Raw genomic sequence first — 23021 nt, 5'->3', positions numbered from 1 at the left:
AGTCAGAATGAATCAAACATTTACTTTTGTGTAAAACCAAAAAGTACAGAATGTCCCAAATAAATTATAAAAGTTTTTATGACCTTGGATTAAACAAAGTTTTCTTAGATATGACAGAAAAAGTACATCCCATAAACTATTTTTAAATGTAGATTTAAAACTTCTGCTCTTTAGAAGATGTTTACAAGGCAAATCACAGACTAGAAGAAAACATTTAGAAAGTACGTGGCTCATAGGAGTCATCTATCCAGAACACAAAAAGAACAGCTCCCAAGCTATGCGTGGTAGAGCATGACTGGCAGGGTATTTTGTGATAGTCACCATCAGGCAGGTATGCATTAAGAACCTTTTCTTCATAATCTCCTAAAGTATTTAATTAATTTCTATTTAATGGACATAAGTGACTCCATTTTGATTCTAACAACTTTGACTTTTCTCTCCCAATAGCTGCAGAAGGTACAGCTAAAGAGAGGCTACACTTTGGAACAGTAGAAAACAAAATATATCTTTCAGTGATTTTTAGGAATTTTTAAACTAGCTCTAAATCTTGGGCCCCTCCAAGTAAGTGACTTACAATTTTTAATGACTCTGTTTTTTTAATCCAGTAGTTGTAATTTTGTGAACTGATTACCAAGGAGGCAGACTGACCCTGTGTTCAGCAACCAGGGCAGTCACACTCTTTCATTTATCCATCTAAAAGGCTGTTCCTACACAGAGCAAAACGCAGGTATTGAAAATCCAGATTGCCCATATTCCTGTGTTAGCTAAGAGAAGTTTTTTTCTGAATAGAGAAAACCGCCAATTATGAATGTGGTTCATTCTCTCCACCTGGCAATAATCATGTCTAGATCAGAGAGAATAACTGTGATGTGGAAATACTTCATGTAAATAGATTAGAAATGTACCTGGCACCGCTGGTGTTTGGTGCATCTTAGCTATTACTTACACACCAACAGCTTTCAGGCATACAGTAATATTTAATTGCTATATTAGAAAAAGATTTTGGGAAAATTTCTTCAACATTTCAAACAGCAATGCTAAAAATATACTTGCCATCAGCTCTTTTCCTGCACTTGAGATAGAAGAAAGTCAGGAAAACTGTGTGTTTCTTTAAATTCCCGGGCACTGTGGGACAGAGATCTAAAAGGCCATACGAGGGAAGGGGAGACCACACTGAGGAGCCTGGAAGGGCAGCAAGCCAAAGGAAAAGGGTCAAGGGCTAGGCGTTAGGAAACCCAGGACTCGTGGGATCAAAGCATCCTCAGAGCTTCTCTTGGTCCAGAGCCATTCATTCCTTGAGGTCCCAATGTTGATCTGTTTTATAAGCAACATACCTCTTTTGCAAGTGTTCTGAGATTTACTGTACCCTAACCTTAAAGAGCCTGCGTGTGAGCAATTTCTCTATCATGTTTATTCCTCTTATTTTCTATTTAGATTTTTCAGGCTTTTGGTAGTTAAGGAGGGAAAACGCCAACAAGCATAGGAAATAAGACAGCTTAAATAGTTTCCTAAAACATTATTTGTAACTCTTCAACATGCTTTGGAATTTTGCCAGAAAGGAGGCATTTTAAAGATTAGCACACATAAGTGTAAAGCTGTATTTTGGCCCCATAAGATCTATTGCACTATTAATTGAACTATCAGAAATCTTTACTACTCTTAAACCTTAGATGCTAAAATTTAGGAATAATTTGTAGAATCATAATTCTTATTCTTAACTTTTAAAATGAAGCCTGGTGCTTCTTCAGATTGCCTTCTGAGACATGAATTTGTAGGAAGATTGCTCCAGTAGCCAGCTGTACATGAGTTTGCATACTCATTTCACGTATGAAGCTGTACAGATCAGAGCAATCACTTAGAAAATCACAACATTTAGAAATGTTATAGGAAACCTTTTACTGAAAGAGCAGGAGGTGTCGTATCCATTTCAGTGTCCATCTTGCAATCTTTTCTAGCTGTGTAATGGAGGAGCAGTGACTGACCTTGTGAAAGGCTTTCTAAAGAGGGGAGAAAGAATGAGGGAGCCCACCATCGCCTATATTTTACATGAAGCGCTAATGGTAAGGCAATTAAAATCATCTGTGTGTTAATTATGAGCAGGTCCCATTAAATAAATATGGGTCCTATTTTTAGAAAAATATCACAGTGGTAATAATTACTGTTGCAACAATATAGTCAGTCTGAAATGTTTAGCAGAGCTAAATTACATTTTTCTTTAAGAAATCTACTTTTCTTGTGTCAACAGTATCCTAAATCTAGTTCCCTAAATGTTTTTCTCAGATTGTGACACTGACAAATAAATAAATTTATTTTTACTGATAATCAGGTTATTTGCTATTTTCCTGATAAGTAGAATGTTTTCTTCTATTGGGGTTCACACACTTAATAAGATAGCTGATAAAGGTTAGGTTCATGCTTTGATTTTGTGAATTTTTATGTTCTGTATTACAAAATAGAAATGATATACCGTAATTTGACTAATAACTCAGTGTGAAACATTTGGGACTCTTCTATTAATTTTCAGCATGTATTTTCTATTGATTTTGCACAAGTGCATCATCTGAAGCATGTTTTTAGTGATGCTGTTTTAAAAGTCATAATATATAAGGTTCTGTATAATCAGAAAATAGTGTTTAAATTTATATGTTTATTATAGTAAAAGATACATTGTCATTAAATATCCTCAAACTGTTCTCTATCACTTCAAACACTTTTATCCTGCTTTTTTTTTTTAAAGAGAACATTTATTGGGGGGAAAGAAAGCTTCTATCGAAGAGAGGAACAGAAAGGAGACCTGAGTGGGTTAGCTCTACATTTATCCTATTTCCTTGCAATTTTCTATAACAGTACTCGAATTCCTCGGTGTGTCTTAGCCACTGTCCCAGCTGTCTTGATATCCTAAGTTGGCACATAGTGTTTTATTTTTGACTTTGGGGAAGAACCTGAAGTTGCACAGTGCCAGATCTGCTCAATGAGGTGGCTGAGGCACCACATTTTTATGCACCCGGCCTCCTATTGGATGGCACTGGACAGCAGTACTTTTGGTGATACCTTATTAAGTCACTCTCAAAGCAAGACTTCCAGAATTGCTTCAGAAAATGGCAGGGCCCAGGAGATAAATGTGTATGAAGAGGGAGAGTATTTTGAAGGGGTGGTTAATGGTAATGTGTCTTTTACTACAATAAGTTTCTAAATGTAAACATTCACCATAATTTTCAGTAATCCTTGTATTTCTCCACCTTCAAGGGCCTTCAACATTTGCATAACAACAAAACTATCCACCGGGATGTAAAAGGAAATAACATTCTATTGACCACTGAGGGTGGAGTCAAGCTAGTTGATTTTGGTAAGTTTTGTTTAAAGTGTATGACTTTGAGCTGCTTAGTGAGTTAAGATGAGACAACTTGATCATTTTCCAACAGCACTGCTTTTTTGTGCATTAAGAATAGGGAAAAACTATAGTCTTACTGAAATAAAAAGATACAGAGATACTTTGGTGGACAAGAGTTGCTAAGCTTTCAGATCAGTCTGCTTGTGCCCAAAACAGACAACAACCCAAATGCGTAAGCCTGTGGTAGTGATGGTTCCTTGGTGCCTGCAGCCAATTGATTTATGAATGAGTCCATGTGCAAAGCCAAGATTTTTTTAAATGTATTTGGTACAGGGTCTCACTGCACAGCTCAGACCTGTAGTGATCCTCCTGTTTTCAGCCTCCCCAGCACTGGATGTAGGTGTGCATCATCACACCCCATCTAGTCTCTGTGGCTGGCTCATTTCCCCTAGGGGTGGGGCCAGCATGGCCTGTGGTGTTGGGGATTGAACCCCAGTCCCTGTGCTTGCCTAAGTAGGTGCTTAGTCTGCTGAGCTATCTTGCCAGTCCTTCAAAGCCAAGATTTTGAACTTGAGGGGAAACCTTCAAGGCTCATCCAGTGATACTTCCTTCTTGTCAAGGATGGGACACAGAGAAAGATATGTTCCTTGCTTGAGTATCTTGTCTTACTGCTATGCCAGAACATGCTGCGGTCAACTTGTGACTAAGCTGCCCTGTCCTGCGGGGAAAGCCAACTCTGAGAAAGGCAGAAATGAAAGGGGAGAAAATAGGGATCTTTAGTGATATAGTTGAGTCCTTGAATCAGTTGACTTTGGTGCCTGGCCTTTGCCTGACATTTTGTTATGTGAGATAATAAGTACCCATATTTACTAAGCCAATTTGGGGTTTCTGTGTGATAAGTGGGGATACCAGAGCTGACACAGTTGCACTGTGTCTAAGCTGACAAACTCTGGTGAGGGTATCTCCTGTACTTTCTCCTGTTTAATGTCACCTACACACTAACCCTGTGAGAGTGACAGCATTCCAACACTTCTTGGAATCCTTCAGGCATTCTTCACCTGCCCTTCTGCACCTGAAGTTGGAGAAGTGGCCCCCTCATATTCCTAACTCTGTACATTTCTCTACTTTAATATTTATCACATAGAATTATTATTATTATCACTGTATATTTAGCCTTTATATAAAAATACTTAGAAATATGGGTGGACAGAGAGTTAAGGCTCCTTCTTTGTCTTGTAGACTCAGTGTTTGAGATGTTGCATTTAATTGAGATTAAATTGCGTCCACTAACTTCTTTTTGCATTTTGGAACTTGAAGCCCAGGGAAGTTAATAAATTCACTTTATAAATTGTTTTCACATCCGAGTGTACAGCTCTCTAGTGTTCTGGCTTAGCTTAGGGATGAATTTCAGAGCATGTGAGCCCTGGATAAATGGCATGACCCTCAAACATGTGTTGTATTGTATGTTGTTTTTCTAACCTGATATTTACAAACTACAGAGCAGCAGTAACAGTGAGTACCTGATTCATAACTGCAGTGCAGCCAGTCTGTGTTGCTCATTGAGTTCAGAACCATATGCTTGAACAATCTGGCAGTCATTGGTGCTAACAAAGACTTGGGCTTGAAATTAAGATGAACACTAAGAACAGTAGAACATATTTCACTGTTACACATGCAGAACCATTATTCTCTCCTGAAAATAATTTGTCTCTACTCTCAGACAAAACTTGATAATTTAAGAGCTCATAATTCCCTTGCTTTAGAAAATGTCTGCAATAAACATAGTTGAGATTAGAAATTGCTAAGACACGTATAAGTAAACAGTTTTTCCTGCCATTAAAGAAAAAGAAAAATGTTCTATAATAGTAGCTTTCAGAAATATGACTTTTACAGATATCTTCCAAAATAAGATTAAAAACGTGTACTTAGATAGCATATAAGGTGCATGAGATTCTCTCTCTGTCTTCTATTTGTCTGTGTGTGTGTGTGTGTGTGTGTGTGTGTGTGTGTGTGTCTGTGTATCTATGTATGTTTCTAAGGCTAGAATCCAAAGCCCCACACATGCAATGAAAGTACTATACCAATCTGCATCCTGGACCAAGGTGTCCCGATGTATGGAATCTTTGTAAAATCTCAAGTTGGATAGCTAACAAAATAAGAGTTTAGGTTTTAGACATTTTAGATATTTTGATTTTCCATCACCAAAGAGTCAGTTGTCTATCCAGTGTCTATTCTTAGTGTCTAACCCCAAATTGCTGTCATTTACCTATAAGTTGATGCTGTTTCTATCTTCCATGGTAAGAAGACATAGATTCAGTTCACCTAAAGGATTGGTAGGTTTCTGTGTGAATTAGAACCAGAGGATATACATGAGTAGTGAAACTTCTTGAGGAGAACAAGCAAACTCTGGTGAAGTACAAACTGAAATACTTAATTAAAGTTCAGTGCTAACATTTAATATATAAATCAAATTTTCAGAGAAGGCTACTGCTAGGATTTAAAAAAATAATAATTTCTTACCTCATACAGTTGACTATGAGCTCTTGGTGAGATGCTTAAGATCTTAATGCTGATGGTCCTCTCGCATTCACAGTTTCCAAGGTGGAGCTCCACCTGTGGGTCCCCAGAAATCTGTTGCAGATCCAGGATTCCCTGTCCCAGCAGAGTCACCTGCTTGTACACCTTGCTTCTGTCAGAATTGTCTTTGCTTGTCTTCACCTCCCACAGATATGGCCACTCCCAGCACCTCTCTTGTAGAGTCCCCAGATGCCATGTTACTGCTCCTGTCTCAGTCCCACCTGTCATCTCTTGCTGGACTCCTGCAGCTGGCTTTTGTGAACTGCCAGGCTCAAGTTCTGTCCAGTCTCTTCCAGCCTTGCTCCACACTTGCTCAGAGGCACCCTTTTGAAAAATACATCTGGTCCTGCCCCTTCCTCATTCGTGGTTCCATTTTGTGGCTTCTCTTCACCTCAGGGAGGACTTTCTTCGTAGTCCTCTATGCTGATGCAGAATTAACTTTATAAAAAAATTATTATTCATGTCTTTATATATTTTTGTGTTTGTGTTATACAAATTTATGGGATACAGTGTGATAAATTGACACACATGTACAGTGTGTAATGATTAAATCAAGACAGTTAATTTCTTCTCAAACATTTAAAAAATTATTGACATGTAATGGCCACACATATGTATGCAACACAGCATGAGATTTCAGCATATGTATACAGTAGTTATTGATAAATTCAGAGTACCTTTTTCATTTCCACACACAATTACTTTGTGGTTGGAGCCTTTGAACTCTTCTTTTAGTTATGTGTAAAATTATACAATATGTCATGATCACTAGTCACCCCAGTGTGCTTGTAGAACTGTTGAACCCAGTACTTCTATCTCACTGTGTTTTGATTTCTGGGCAGGCACTTAACCACTGAGCTATCTCTCCAGCCCTGTGTTTTGATTTCTGTTACTCATTTTCCCCCATCCCTCTCCTCTCCTAGTCCTTATCAGCCACCCAAGCTTCACACTTGGTTGTAATAGTAGGTTTCTGTTGAGAGAGGCTCTGTAGAGCTTGAAGCTTTATAAAGATAGGACCTCTACTTGGTCTGTCATTTTGTCCCTAGAGCTCTTCATGGTGCCACCACATTGAAAGTTCTTGAAAAGTTCTGTTCAGTGAATAAGTGAATGGGTGGATGGATGGATAGATGAATGAATGAATGAACAAATGGCAGGAATTTTCCATACAGTTGTATCACCAAGAGAAAGTGTTTCTACAATCTCTAAGCATGTCAGTCTGTTCATCCATCAGCCTGAACAAGAATAGTTTCTCTGATTGGACCTGTAAAAACTAAATGAGACTCTAAGGGTAGTCTAATTATTGGCATATAGTAATTCTGAAATATCCCAACCATTACCACTGCCATGAAATAATAATTCCCACTTAGCCTCCTATTCAGTGCTGAATATATAATAGGTACTTGATAAAAAGAATTGTCAAGTAATGAAAATCTGAATGTCCAGGTGCCTATAATTATTTGTAAAAAAAAACAACTGTAGCCCTTTGCTAAGATTAATTCAATATTCCTTTAAATATCAAGCAACTTAATAACCCTAAAAGTAAAATTCAGATTTCTAATACTAGTCATTTGCACAGTCTTTAAGAAAATCTTTAATTGTTTTGTTAAGTGGGATACACTTTTATAGCAAACCAGCAGACATCTCAGAGAGAAAAAGACAAGTGAGCATGTAAACATTATTAATGAACTGCACTAGCAGTCACCGGTGTGTGACCAGTCAATAAATAATATGGCTTCCCAAGAGATGCACTGTGGTAAGCAAGTCAAATAAAGCCTGAAAAATCAGCCTTTTCTTAAACAGAAAGTGAAATAGACTACATTGAGAGGGCAGTCCTCAGTTCTCATTTCTATGGGTTTCTCTCTGGGGAATTTTATTTCTAATAGGACAATTGACATTTCAATAGAAAAAAGTATAGGATGTACTTTTCGTGATTTATTTAGACATTATTCTTATGATAGAATATCTCATTCTTTTAAATCTCTTATTACCCATATGCCCAGTTTAGACCAGTTCCTCGGTGTATAGTGAAGTCAAAGAGAAGTTGTGGTTTATTCTTTTTTATAAGCCACTTTTTATCATCAAAGGAGACACATCCACCTGAACGTAAATACTCTGAAATATCCTTTATTCCTTCCTTTCTCCCTGAATAATTCAGAGCAAAGTCCATTAGGTGCAACAAACAAGGGGGCAGGGCTTCACAGTTGGGATCTCAGGCTAAGGAAGCTTCCATGTTCAGAGGGTTTTGGTAGGTGCCCTGCAATGAGATGTTGTGTCACTGAGCGGAATAAAGGGCATTTAGGTAGAGTGATGGCAGTGGCTTCAGGGGAGTTGTCAGAGAGTGAGTGCATAAGATTACTACATGAGAGATCACAATGGAGATAATTCAACAGTGAATCCATGGGGTCTTGGGCTTTTCTTAATTGATAGGTTTTTGTTTATTATTATTGCTTTGTTTTCATTGCCTGTTATTGAATTATTCAAGATTTTTTTATATCTCTTTGGTTCAACTTTGATAATTCCTATATATCTAGGAAGCTATTTCTCCTGAGTTCTCCAATTTATTGAAGTACAGGTTTTCAACAAAGTTATTAATAAGCTGGATTTTGGTGGTTCCCATCTTGATTTCATATTTTTCATTCTAAGTGTATTGAGTGGGCCTTTTTTTATAAAGTTAACTAAAGGTAAGTAACTAAAGTTAACTAAAGGTATTTCTTTCTATTTTTTATTTTTTTTTTATTTTTTTTTTTTGGTGGAACCGGGGACTGAACTCAGGCCCTTGCGCTTGCCAGGGAAGCGCTTATTCCACTGAGCCATCTCCCCGGCCCCTAACTAAAGGTATTTCTATTTTGTTTATTCATTCAAAGAACCAACTGTTTGACTTATTGATTCTTTATATTGCTTTTTGACCTCAATTTCGTTAATGTCTACTCTGGTTTTTATAATTTCCTTCCTTGTTCTTACTACCTTTGCTTTGGATTATTCCTGTTTTCCTAGGACCATGCGGTACATCATTTGCTTATTTAGACTTGTTCTATTTTTCTGATGTGGGCACTCATAGCTATAAACTTCCCTTAGTACCTTTTTCATCATGTATCATAGGCTCTTGTTTCTTGTGCTAGCATTATTGGGGGCTTCTATGAACCAATTTCTTTATTGATTTCATCTATGACCCATTGAGTCTGTTTTGCTCCAGAGTAAAGCACTCTGACTTCTGCCAGACTTCAGGCTCACTCGCCTCACCCTAGGCACCCTTTTGACCCCCAGCGCCAGCCCTCAGCCAGCAGATTTATCTTTACTGACTCCTATAGACAGCTTCCAGTTACACTCTAGAGTCTTTTTATATTTATTTATTTATTTATTTATTTATTCATTTTGCAGTACCAGGGATTGAACTTAGGACCCTGTGCTTGCCAGGCAAATGCTTATTCTACTGAGCTGTCTCCCCAGCCCCTCTCTAGTGTCCTTTTATTTTGACCTACATGTCTCCTTTTAGCATTTCTTGTAGTGCAACTCCAGTGGTAAAAATTCCTTCTACTTTTGTTGATCTCGGAATGTCTTAACTTCTATCAAACTTTTTGAAGCAGTTTAAGTGAATAGAGATTTCTGCCATTTTTAATTTTTTTTTTATTTCAGTCCATTGTTTTCTGGCTGCAAAGTTTCTGATGAAAACAATCTATGGTTGATCTTATTATGCATCCCTTGTACGTGATGAGTCACTTCTGTCTTACTATTTTCCAGATACAACAATGCATGTATCTGTGTCTTCACTTGAAGGTGTCTCCTAGATTCCTGAGGCTCTGTTCATTTTTGTTCTTTTTTTGTCTGTTCTACACAATTGGCAATTTCTGTTGTCTTATGTTCAAATTCACTGATTATTATTTTATTGGAGCTGTTCAAATCTACTTTTAAATCAATCTGATGATGTATTTCATTTTAGTTTCTGTACTTGCAACATCTAGAGTTTTTCAGTTTTATATCTTTTTGTTGATTTTCTACTTTATTTATAAATTATTTCCTCCCTTTCTCATGTTTAATATGGTTGTTTGACAGATTTTTTTTTGTGGTACCAGGAATTGAACTTGGGACCTTATACATGCCAGGCAGGTACTTATGCTGCTGAGCTATATATATATATATATATATATATATATATATATATATATATATATATATATATATATCCAGCTCAGCATTTGGTTTTGTTTCTCTTTTAATAATTTTAAGTTGAGAAAGAAGTAACAATGAGACAGTTTCAAAACAGGTTAGTAGGACACTTACAATAATTAATACATTGCATATTGTTGTCTTTGTGGTAGTTATTTATAGTACAAGGTGCAGACATGATATCTTGTCTAAGCACTATTAGTTCAAAACTTTCTTCTCATTTAACTAAGAAAAAGTAGGTGTATTTCCATGCTAACTATTTTGTATATACAGATATATTTTTTTCACTACAAAATGGTCCTTAATTTATATCCCCCTTTATTGTGTACTTTTGACAGAGATGGGTATTCCATTGTTTTTCTTAAGAATTTCTTTTTCTTTTTTCCTTTGAGTGGATCATAACTTCCTTTGTCCATTATACCTTATTTTTGTTGCAGTTTTTGAAAATTAGATGTTTGACAATAATAATGTAATAATTTTACAAATTAGACTCTCCCAAGTTCTCCAGAGTTTGCTGATTTTTGTTTTTGTTTCTTATTGTATTTCTTCTTTTTGTCATTTAAATGTATACATTTAAAATCTTAGGAATTTTTGAGCTTATACCTTTCTCCAGATGTACAAACTGACTTTATAATTTCTTTTAATTTACTATATGTTCTTACTTTTTTTGTTTTTCTTGTTTTTAAATGATTCTGGGTACCAAACCCAGGATTGCCTGCATGCTAGGAAAGTGCTGTGTCACTGAGCCACGTGCCCAGCTCTGTGGTTGCTTTTGAATATCCTAGGCCAGTGGTGGCCAACCTATGGCATGTGTACCACAGCAGGCCATTTGTTGTCTCTGAAAGCTCCAAAATGTCTTTGCTATCACTGTGTTACACTTTAACTGACTCTCAAGAAGGGAAAAGTTGAACAATGAGAGACAGAAAAAAGAAAATGAAATAGAGAGTTTTGACCTTTCAACATGTAGAAATTGCTGTAACTTTAGTGTCTCATAAAGCAATCATATGTGCTATGTCAGATCAGATGGTAGACAGTCTTGTTTATTGCACTTTTGAAAGACCATCCCTAAGAGTTCTTATACAAAACATAGAACATTTTTTTAGGGTTAAGGTTCTTTAGAAAAATAGAATCAACAGGGAAAAGATACTTATTTTTAAGGAATTGGTTCACAAGATTGTGTGGGGTTGGTAAGTCTAAAATGTGCAGTGTAAGCTAAGGAGAAGAATTGCACTTTGACTCCAAAGGTCATCTACAGGTACTATTCCTTCTGTTCAGGCCTTCAATTAATTGGATGAATCCCACTCACTCTACAAAGGGTGATCTGCTTTGCTTAAAATACACCAATTTATATGTTAATCTAGTAAGAAAAAAATTTCCAGAATGATATTTGACCAAATATCTGTGCCTATCAAATGGACACTTAAAAATTACTCATCACAGTATTTTTTTTCGGAACCAGGGATTGAACTGGCCCTTGCCAGGGGATTCCCTGGCCCTTGCATTTGCCAAGGAAACACTTAATCCACTGAGCCATCTCCCTGGCCCCCTCATCACAGTATCTTAAAATTAGTCATCAACAAAAATATTTGATGATAAAATTATTGTATGGGCCTTTTATATAGCATAGCTCTATATTTTTATACTTTAAATTCTGACCTGCAGTATTTTTAAGGGTTTTGCTCAGCAGGTTACAGTAAATCAAGGGTCCCTAAAGTTGTCTTAAGAATCAGAGTATTTGGTATTTCTGCTGTCTCCCTAAGACACTGAAAATACTCTCAGCCTCAAGTACAAAGCCTTCATGTTTCTCTACCTAGAAGCAGGGCTTAGGCAATAGGGGATGGGGTTGCTGTACAGCTACCCAAGAGCCTAGAAAGCCCGAAATAGCCTCGAAATTCCCTAGCAAGGCAAAAGGCTGAAAAACCATTAGGACACACCTCTGTAATTTTCCTGTGGCTTTGATTTTTAATGGATTATGACCCTCTCTTCCAGCCTGATTTCTGTTCAGTCCTTGATCTCTTTTTGGCCTCCTGTTCCTTACTATATCCTTTCACTAAAAGTTAAGAACTTTCTGCTTGGAATTTTCCATCCTCTGGCATCTGCTTTCAAGATGATTACATAACTATATTTACTTTGGTGACTTATTCTATTAGTTACTCTCTGAACAAAATGATTTTCCTAATCTCTTTGACTTCCTAAGGCTACTGAACTACTTTGGATCCCTGGGGCTTCTTAAAGTAATTTATGTCAATCATTTTGAGTAGAGCTTTGCACTTTTGTATCTTCTTAGCTGTTTCTCTTGTGGGAATTCATGCAAAATAAAAATGCCATTTGTCCTCCAGAAAGTAAATTTTCTCTCAGTTTCATTTAGTTAACTAGAATGTGACTAACAGACTTTATAACCATGATGTTGCCTTTCAGCTTTGAATCTGTTTTGTTATGTTGGTAAGGTGATCTTGAGATTTTATAGGTATTGTAGAAACGTTTAGACAACATGGAATTTAGTCAGTGCCTTCCTCTGTCACTCCTACAGGGTTGGAGGTGAGTCTCATTTTTAATGTGATAATCATCTAATATTCTCAAGAATTTCTTACTCTACCTAGTTATATTTTTCACTTAATTTGGGTCTTTATGTTTTCTTCTTCATAAATTGGGTAATTTTTGAACCATACAGTATAATTCCATTGAAGCCATGTGTGGAATTTTTGAAAGATTCTAACAGATACCAAATGATGCAGCAGACCCCACCTGTGTTGTAGTTCATCACCTAGGATGTTGGGTCAGTGATTGTTGAAAGGGGCATCAACACCAGGGTGTGCACATCATTAGGGTTCAGTCAGTAAGAAATAGTTGTACCTTAAAAAGTTGTTAACTTTATCCTTTAACATGATAATCATTATGATTCTTAAAATATATATTAATAAATTAGTAAACATGTTGAGTATAGTCTGCCTTTGTATCTGCAGTGTAGTAGCCTTGCTCAAAATTTTATTGTTTAGAGTATTTGAGTAAGGCTGTGGGGAAAGGGGAACCCTTCTCCGCTGTTGATGGGAGTGTAGACTGGTGCAACCATTGTGGAAATCAGTGTGGAGACTCCTTAGAAAACTAGGACTGGAAATTCCATTCAAGCCTGCTATCCCTCTACTGGGAATTTTCCCAGAGGAACTGAAAGCATCATATCATAGTGATATATGTGGGCTTATGTTTATAGCAGCACAATTTGTAATAGCCAGAACTTGGAAACAACCAAAATGCCCGTCACATGTGGAATGGTTGAAAAAGATGTGGTACTTTTATATAATGAAGTACTACTCAGCTATAAAGAATGTTAAACTTGAAGCCATCATATTTAAGTGGATGCCCCTTGAAGATATACTTATTAGTGAAATAAACCAGACCCACATCTGTAAATATCGTATTATCTCTCTAATACAAGGACTTACAATTCCATATATGACTAGGTTTCTAAACTTCTTTGTAAAAATATGTAAATGCTTATTTCTCCTTTATATAATTATTTTTCCTTCATATTCTGTAAAGACTTAAAGCTCAACATATCAATATCTGATGGAAAATACCTGTTCCAGGATATGCCAAAATGTTTGATATTTCTACAGATAGGATAAACCGCACTGCATATATTGCAGGTTAATAATTAGCTTCTCTTCGGGAGGGTTAATAACCTAAGTTAGCAGATCAAAATTTGGAGAAAAGGAAGGGCTGCATGGTTAGCCAACATTTTGGCTCTAGTCTTTCAAGGTCAGTGAAGACTCGGGACATAGGAGAACCTGTACTATAACAACATGTAACTCAGTTGTACTCCAAATTTTCTGATCAAGATTATGGAGCCACAGAGAAATGTGTTCGAGGATCTAAAGTGAACATGGGGAGAGTCACATGGAGAGAAAAAAACATTTTCTCAAGCTTTCACAGAGAGTAAATTGGTCAAGCAATGGCCGTGACTCATCCTCATGTCAGACACTGACAAAAGGATGTACAAAAGGTGGTACAGGGCTGCAGGATAAATCCCGAGAGTACTTGGCTGACCTTATCAGATACAAAAGTTACAATTCTGGGTATATAGGTCTTGCTACTTCTTGATCTTAACCATCCAGTAGAAAAGTATAAAAATGAGGTATATAAAGTAAATCCATATTAATACGATGAGCTGTAAAAGGCTCAAGTCAATAACTTCTGAGGATAACCCACTAATATTATAGACTGCTAGATAGTATTAGATGTTTAGTTGAATTCAAACGCTTATAGTATTTAGATGCCAATAGAATATTCACCTCTGACAGGATAAAATAAATAAATAAATAAATAAATAAATATTTTTTTAAAAAGAAACAAAAATGGAAATAGAAGGAAGCAGTTAATGCTCTAATTAGCTTTGTCTCCTTTTTTTTCAATTGTTTGTACTTTTTCTTTTTTTAATTTCTTATACATTGCTCCAGTTTTTTCTTCTTCCAATTTTATGTGTATATATGGTAATATGAATAGCTGGTTATAAGACAATACCATGTATTACAACAAATACTGTGAAATTCATATTACTTTGTTAAGTAAAATTCTGTATGAGTTGCCAAAAATAAATAAATAAATAAATAAATAAATAAATATAAATTAAAAATAGAGTGTTTGAGTAAAGATCTTGGAAGCCAAATGTCTGCCTTAGAAAATTATTAATCTTACATTAGCATAAATATATAATCTCATAAATATAATGCTACTGTTAGGCTCTATAAGTTCATGATTAACTATTGCCCTTGTTAATTTGCTATTTTAGGTATAAAAGTTCAGGGACTTTATAGTTATGAGTTCTTTGGTCTTAACAGAAACTAACTCTGGCCAACTTAGCCCAAGGTATTGAAAAAAACACAGGTCAGCTAACAAAATCAAGGGTGAACCTGGCCATCTGATCTCCTAGGAGTGCAGCGTGGCAGCATCAGGGCTGGAGAGTAAGCCCTCCTCATTGACAGTCAGGGCCTCTCTGTTGGTTGACTCAGCTCTAGTTATGTTCCTTCCCTGAGTGCCTCCGCACCAGATTCACATTTCCAAGAAAAACAGCCTGGCAGTCCACTGTGGGTTATACACCACTCCCCTAAAAGTATTTCATCAGTGTCCTTTGGTAAGTATTTCCAGGGGACCATGGGCAGAAGGTCCTTCGCAGCTTATCATGTTTATAAATTCTGACTCTGGAATATTACTACTTGCTGAAAAATGCTAATGCTAGTAATATAACATTTGCTTTATACCCAGAAAGAGAAAAATTTATTTAGTCTAAAATGTTATTTTCCTGCTAGAAGGAAATCCTACAATTTACTTTGTTGTATTTTATTTTTCTCTGTATATCTTATGTAAATGACATTTGAATCTGAAACTGTCATGAATTTTTTTATTAATATTATTGAGAAACAAATAGCAATGAGACAGTTTCAAAACCTATTAGTAGGACAGTTTCAATAATTAATACATTGCATATTGTTGTCTCCATAGTTATCATCATAAAATTGAAGCAAAAATATTCACTGAGGGTCAAATATAATTTAAAATTATATAAATTATTGAAAACTCCAAATAAATTTAGAAAATTAAGAACCAATTCTAAACTAAATTTTCCTTTAAAATCTGTTTACCTTTTCCATTTATATAAAAATTACTGTACTCTGTCACTACCATTAAATCCAAATTTAATCATATTGCCTATAGTCCATAGGGAAAATACTAAATTATTAGGTTTAAATCTGTCCTAAGGAAAACAACCGATTCTAGTTAGATATGATTTATAAATAAAAAGTTCTGGTGTGCTATTGTGTACCAGGGTGGATAGATAATAAATAGAGGTACATTTTAGAAAGCTGGAGGAAATTATTTTGAATATTTCCATCATAATGAAATGCTTAATCTTTGTGGAGATATAGTTACCCTCATTTAAAAATTATAATATATATTATTTTATATAATATATATTCTTTTTTATAAATGAAACAAATCAGCATTTATCTTAGATTATTTTTGAAACAACAGAATAATTTGAGAGTTCTTTGATTTTCTCCATACTTGTTATTTTCTTTTTTTTTAGTTTTATTTATTGATTTTATAAATCTAGAACCAAGGATTTTGATACCAATGAAAAATAATGTACTGTTTGTTCAACACTATGAGTCAAATTAAATGACAGTTTATCACAGCTCTAAAATCAACTCCAAAATATATAAGCTACTTTTTCAATGGTGCTTTTCTCTAAAATTTCTGTATTAGGCACTGCCTGCCATAAAGTAGCAGCACTGGTTTCCTGAATGACCGAATTGCTGAACGACCAAGTAGTTTTTACCTTATCTAGAATATTTTTACCTTTTCTAAAGCAAATTAACTTAGAAGTATTAAATAAAAATAACAAAAGCATGAAGTGTAACTCTTAGTTTAAAAATAAGACATGGAACTATGCATAGGAAAAAAATAAGCAAAGTATAAAATATTCATAATCATAACTATTGTATCATGAAACTATGTATCATTCTACTTTTCCCCTTAATACTGCTGTTGCGCATTTAGACAATTTTTCCACTAGGATTGCCAGTAAATTATTGTTTTTTAAATAATTAAAGCAAAGAGGGCTGGGGAGTTAGCTCAGTTACCTAAGTCCCTGCCTGGCAAGCACAAGGTCCTGAGTTCAATCCCCAGCACCAAAAACTAATGATAATGATGATGATGATAACAATTTAAGCAAAGAAAAAAGTAACTGATATAGAAATTTTAAAATCTTAAATCTGTACATGTAAAATTAGTGATTTTTTAAAATAATTTTATTGAGAAACAAATAGCAATGAGACAGTTTCAAAACTGATTACTAGCACAGTTTCAATAATCAATACATTGCATATTGTCATCTTAGTACTTATTCATTGTACAAGATGCAGACATGATATCCTGTCCACAAACACTATTAGAACAAATCTCTTTATTCATTGAATTAAGAGAATGCAGCTATATATATATATATCCTAACTATTTTCAGTATACAGATACAAAATGATCATTCATTTGTATCCCCCTTTTTCAGTTATTTTGTCAGAGAAGGGCATTGCATTGCATTTAAATATTGTAGGTGCACGAATTCAGCAAAATATTCCAATATAGTCCAGTACTCCATGAATAATAGTGGGCTTTCCATAAGACTGGCAATGTCAGAAGTTGTTGACTTGAGTCTTTTACAGCTCAGCATATTAATATGGCTTTACATTTTATACTTTATTTTTATACTTTTCTGCCGGATGGTTAAGACCAAGATAAAGCAAGACCTATATAACAAGAAATGTAACTTTTGTATCTGATAAGGTCAGTCAAATCCCCTCAGGATTTAATCCTGTAACCCTGTACTGCACTTTGTAGATCCTTTGTCTGTGTCAGCCATGTGGATGAGTCACAGCCATTGATTGACCAGATTGCTCTCTATGGAAGCCTGAGAGAATGTTCTCTCTCCATGTGACTCTCCTGAGGCACACTTTATATCATCGATCACTTTCCTCTGTGGCCCCATAATCTCCTTGATCAGAAAATTTGAGACACAACTGAGTTACATAATGTTACAGTACAGGTTCTCCTATGTCCTGAGTCTTCACTAACCTTGAAAGGCTAGGGCCAAAATGTTGGCTGTCCTGCAGCCCTTCAATATATATTGTTATGTATAATATAGTGTACAATATATATTTTATAGAGATAGAAGGAAAAGAGAGAAATACCACTTGGTGCTTCATAAGTATGTAAAATTTTTATTGATATATCAGTTAAACTCAAATTTAAGATTTAAAATGAAAAGCTCTATTATTGGTGTTGATTTAAACAGAAGTAGTTATTTGAAACTCTCAGTGATTATGTGTGATTTGTGTGTGGTTGATAGATGGGAGCTAATTTTGTGCATATTCATAAGTTACCTACTGCGTGTTTATCACCACACAAAATAATCTGAGATTTACCAGAATTTGTTAAAGGGGTACAGGGGAGAAGCACACCAGCTTCATGACAAAATATGTCATACAGTTTAGACGAATAGTATAAATGCAGAACATCAAAGGAGATGGGCCTTAGTCTGACAGGGAACAGATTAGAAGCCAGCATAGGGGACTAAAATTTGAATTGGGATGTTAGCAGTCAGCAGGGTTTGCATATGAAAAGTAAATAGAGGACCTTCAGTATTTTGACTCTACAGAGGTCCTCACCTAAGCTTTTTTTTTTTTTTTTTTTTTTTTTCAGAACCAGGGATTGAACTCAGGCCCTTGCATTTGCAAGGAAAGCGCCTATTCAACTGAGCTATCTCCCCAGCCCCTACTTCTTGACAGAGTGAATTTCAAGTCGATCGGCATCTCTGAGGGAGCAGCATTTTAAAATTCTATGAAAAACTAACAGGAGAACCTGTCTTGCCCTTCTTTGCAGGTGTGTCTGCACAGCTCACCAGCACCCAGCTCCGCCGCAACACCTCTGTCGGAACGCCCTTCTGGATGGCTCCTGAGGTCAGATGGGGCCCTCGGGGAGAGGCTTCTGTATTTGCTCACTTCTGGCTTTCTTTTCATGTGTATTCTGTCCCATAAGGTTTTGGAATGTATCAGAAGATAATATACGTAATGTTACGTTAAGGTGGGATTTTTGAACATGTAAGGAGGGACATGAGAGAGGCTTAATGAATGAGCTGTAAGTGGATACAAAGAAAAGAAGAAGATGGTCCTCTCTCTCAGGAACAGCTGCAAAATCTTTTCGCATTCTGTAGGTCCTCTCTAAATTCTGCTGTTTGATTCTTTTGCTGTACAGAAGTTTCCCCCTTTGACGGAATCCTATGTGTTGATTCTTGCTGTGATTTCTTGTGATTCTGCACAGAAAATGCTTTTCTACGTGTACAGCTCCCAGTGTTTTGCCTATTTTATCTTCCAGTTGGTTTAATGTTTCTGTTTCAACGTTCAGCTCTTTGATCCATTTTGATTTTAATTTAGTACATGGTGAGAGATACGGATACACTTTCCATCATCTGAAGTGGATAACTACCTTTCCCAGCACCACTTGACTTTTTTTGTTTTTGTATTTTGGGTTTGTTGTTGTTGTTGCTGTCTTTTTGAAACAGGGTCTCACTCTGCAGTTCAGGCTGGCCTGGAGCTCACTTTGTAGCCCAGGCTGGTCTCCAACTGGAAACAATTCTCCTGCTGTAGCCTCCCAAGCGCTGCGATCATGTGCCGCCTTGCCTGGATCCCAGCACCACTTGTTGAAGGGGCTATTTTTTCCCCTTTATTGTTGCTTTTGTCCCCTTTGTCACAGACCAAATAGCTGAATGTGTCAGGGTGCTTCTGTATCCTCAGTTCTGTTCTGATGATCCACTCAAAAACTTAGACCACCTAAAAGATCCAGTCAGGAAATGGGCAGGAGAAGTAAGCACATCACAGAGAAAGTACAAATGGCAAACAACTTTGAGGATAACAATACATAATGTATTAACTATTATTATTCTCCTATTTTGTTTTGAAATTTTATTTTATTTTTTTCCATGAAAATACAACCAAAAATTGGCCACCAAATGTGAGCAAAATGTTCAACATCTGTGGCCTCTACAGAAAATAAACAGTAATACTACGATTCCATCTTATTCCAGAAAGAATAGCAGTCATCAAGAAATAAAATTTTTAAAAAATGTTAGTGAAAAGACCCTCCTTTATTTTTGGTGAGGATGTAAGCTAATGCAACCATATGAAAATAAGAATGAAAATTTTCAAAGCAATAAATTAGAAATTCTGTGTGACCCCGTTACCTTTTTCTAAATATCTTTCCCAAAGAGTATATGATATCATGTCGTAGCAATACATGCATATCAGTCTTGATAGCAGCACAATTCATAAAAGCTAAATCTGAAAGTAGCCTGTGTACCCATCAACAGATGATTGTTTAAAGAAAATGTAAAATCTATATGTAGTGGAATACTTCCTGGCTTAAAGAAGAATAAGTCTGAGACATTTGTAGGAAAAACAGATGCACCTGGAAATACACTGTTGAGTGAAATAAACCCTCCACACAAACTTGAATACCATATGGTGTCTCTCATTTCAGTAGGGCAAAATACAAACAAAGAGATTAATTAAGGATGCATAGGAGGCCAGGGGATGGATCTCTGAAAAATGGGAAAGGGTTCAGGAGACTAATTGTGAGGAGCCATGGGGAAGAGAAGGGAAACAAGTAGAATAAAGACATGCCATGTACAAGAACTTCAATTTACCTACACATGAGCAATAAACATAAATCATAAACAAGAGCCCAGATTAATAATATCAACAAGAATAAAATGGGAAAATGGGAATTAGAGAAAGGAAAGAAGAAAGGGTGGGAAGAAAGGGGATTTTAAAAAGAAACAAGCCATATTATGTTCATGTACTCATTCCCCAAGATGGCTGAGAATTGGATGTACCATAAACATGTGCTAATAAAAAAAGTGAAAAATTGAATGAATGAATGAATGAATGAGTGAGTGAATTAGATGACATAAAGAGAAACTACTTGCAGTTTTACTTTTTCATTAAATTTACTTTGGGGTATTTAGCATGTGCCGATGTCATGAGTATTTCCATTCTGTTTCTGAATGACAGTGGAAATACAGGAAGCCTTGGCGGTTTTGGACCAGGTGCAGGTCCATCAATATGTATGGCAGGCTCCTTTACTGAGCACCTGCCTGGGCCTGTGTTCAGCTTTAGTACCTTCTTTGCATCATTTCCCTGCCACCTCTCCTACTCACAATCATTATTAATACTTTTAGTCTTTTTCATTATGTTTATCAATAACGAATGCTTATTTTTGAAAATTCTCACTGCAGCAGTCAGGAAAACCTCTGCTATTTAGCTACAATTTTCTAGGGAGTAAAGGGAGGAGAAGCAATACAAATGCCATAGTATTACTGTAAAATCTTTTAATTAAATTTGTTTGAAGATGAAATCCTTGTATACTCTATTTGAATAAGATTCAATTACTGCTTATAAAATAAAAGTTAAAATGTAAGCTTAATATAAACTATGGAGATGAATTATTTTAAGAAACACTTTTGCAGTTCCAACAGATTAAAAAACTTATTAAGGAGCACATTTTAGAAGAAAGATAGAAGTGCACTCAAAAAAAAACAAAATTGAGTATGATTCAAATGAGACTTTTTACTGTTTAGCCATTTCACTGTTTTTAAATTCATAAAAAACTTATTTAAATGACCAATCAATTAAAAGTTATATATTGAATATTTTATTATGTCCACATGTATTACTAATCAATATAAATAGTAGCATATATAATTATACTATAACATAATAGCATGATTTATGTTGCTATAGATGAATTTATAGTTCCAAAGCCATTATCATGTATTTAACTGTGCCATTCGCTCACTTATATGCAGTTACTAGACAGTTTTGTTTTTTGTATCGAGAATTGAACTCGGGCCTTGTGTTTGCTAGGCAGGTGCTGTGCTGCTGAGCTACATGCCTGGCTCTTAGCAGTTGTCTGGTTTTTTTTTTTTTTTTTTTTTTTATAAATCATTATTTGTTATTGCCAAGCCTATAGTAGCATCTTTCCTGCTTACCAAAATAATGGACATGATAGAGAGGAAAAGCTATATGATAGTCATTTAAACTATCATATAAATATATGCTTGAGCTTTTGTGTGTATTGTACTCATCTCTCTGTAAAGAATACTTTCTAATCTTGAAGAACAATGTATTTTGAACCAGCTTTGTAGCTTCAGGATATCCCAAATATGTTGTGAATATTATCCCTATGTTATTAATGACATATTTCTAAGAATTAGAAGACAATAGGTAAGCAAATTGAATATATATCATAATGACATAGAAGTATTTCAGTGTTTTTCTTACCCTAAAAGACAAACTTATTGAAGTGAGTTATCAGTTGAAAAGTAAAATTCCCAAAAATAAATAAATAAATAAATAAATTTTTAAAAAAAGAAAAGTAAAATTCCCAATTTGGCATTTTAAAGTTGAAGTGTGCATCAAAGACAGTATTTATTGGTTATGTGACACCGTCTATTCCAAACTGTGGTGCATGTGTTCCAGGGCTCAAGGGAAACAGTGACTGTACAACTTATTGGACAAGTAAAAATGTTTTTGAAATGTAAAGCTGACTTCCTTTTTTTGATCACTGATGTTAACAATGATCATTTACAGGCCATTTATATTTGTATTTACACATTTAGAAATTAATTATGGGGTGATTAAGGCAATCACTTTGTGTTTAATAATCTTAGTTTGCAAAAACACATCACATCCTTTTTCTTTTCTTGTCTTTCAATTATATCCTTTAGTTAGTAGCATGTTTTTAAACCTGCCTATAAGTTTATAATTTAGCATGACCCAGATAAGCAGTTGGTAAGCTTTCTTTAAGGTTCATTTAAAAAAATTTTTTCTCATTAACTTTATTGAAAATCAATAATTATATAGTGTATTAAATTTAATGTTATTTATATTGTTTACTTTTTATCATTGTTAATAGCTTAAAACCTTTTTGTATCTTTCCAGACTTGATTCATTTTTTAAATTCTTTTTTTATTTTTTTTTCAAAAATTTTGAGAAAGAAATAGCAATGAGACAGTTCCAAAACAGGTTAGTAGGACAGTTATAATAATTGATACATTGTAGGGCCAGGGAGATGGCTCAGTAGAATAAGAGCTTCCCTAGCAAGTGCTAGGGCTGAGTTCAATACCTGGTTCTGCCAAAAATAATAATAATAATAATAATAATAATAATAATAATAATAATATACATTGTATATTGTTGTCTTCATAATAGTTATTCAGAGTACAAAATACTTACATGTCTTGTAGACTTGATTCATTCTTCTGTTGGAATTCTGGCCTTCTAATTGCCAGTAAAGATCAAAGCCCTCTAACCAAACTATCCAAATTTAGTTACTTTCCACG

The 23021-nt window shown here is 35.2% G+C and overlaps 1 protein-coding gene across 1 annotated transcript in view; it reads left to right on the top strand.

The window, feature by feature from the left end:
- Myo3a (myosin IIIA) overlaps positions 1-23021 on the top strand; it is a 180483-nt gene that overhangs the window by 19361 nt on the left and 138101 nt on the right. Inside the window, 3 exon segments of the mRNA XM_004641883.1 lie at positions 1956-2060; positions 3247-3346; positions 18506-18582. Coding sequence (XP_004641940.1) covers positions 1956-2060; positions 3247-3346; positions 18506-18582 — 282 coding nt within the window.

Source organism: Octodon degus, unplaced genomic scaffold, assembly GCF_000260255.1.
Source record: "Octodon degus isolate 3935 unplaced genomic scaffold, OctDeg1.0 scaffold00145, whole genome shotgun sequence".
NCBI lineage: Eukaryota > Metazoa > Chordata > Mammalia > Rodentia > Octodontidae > Octodon > Octodon degus.
This window is presented reverse-complemented; position numbering and strand designations above follow the sequence as displayed.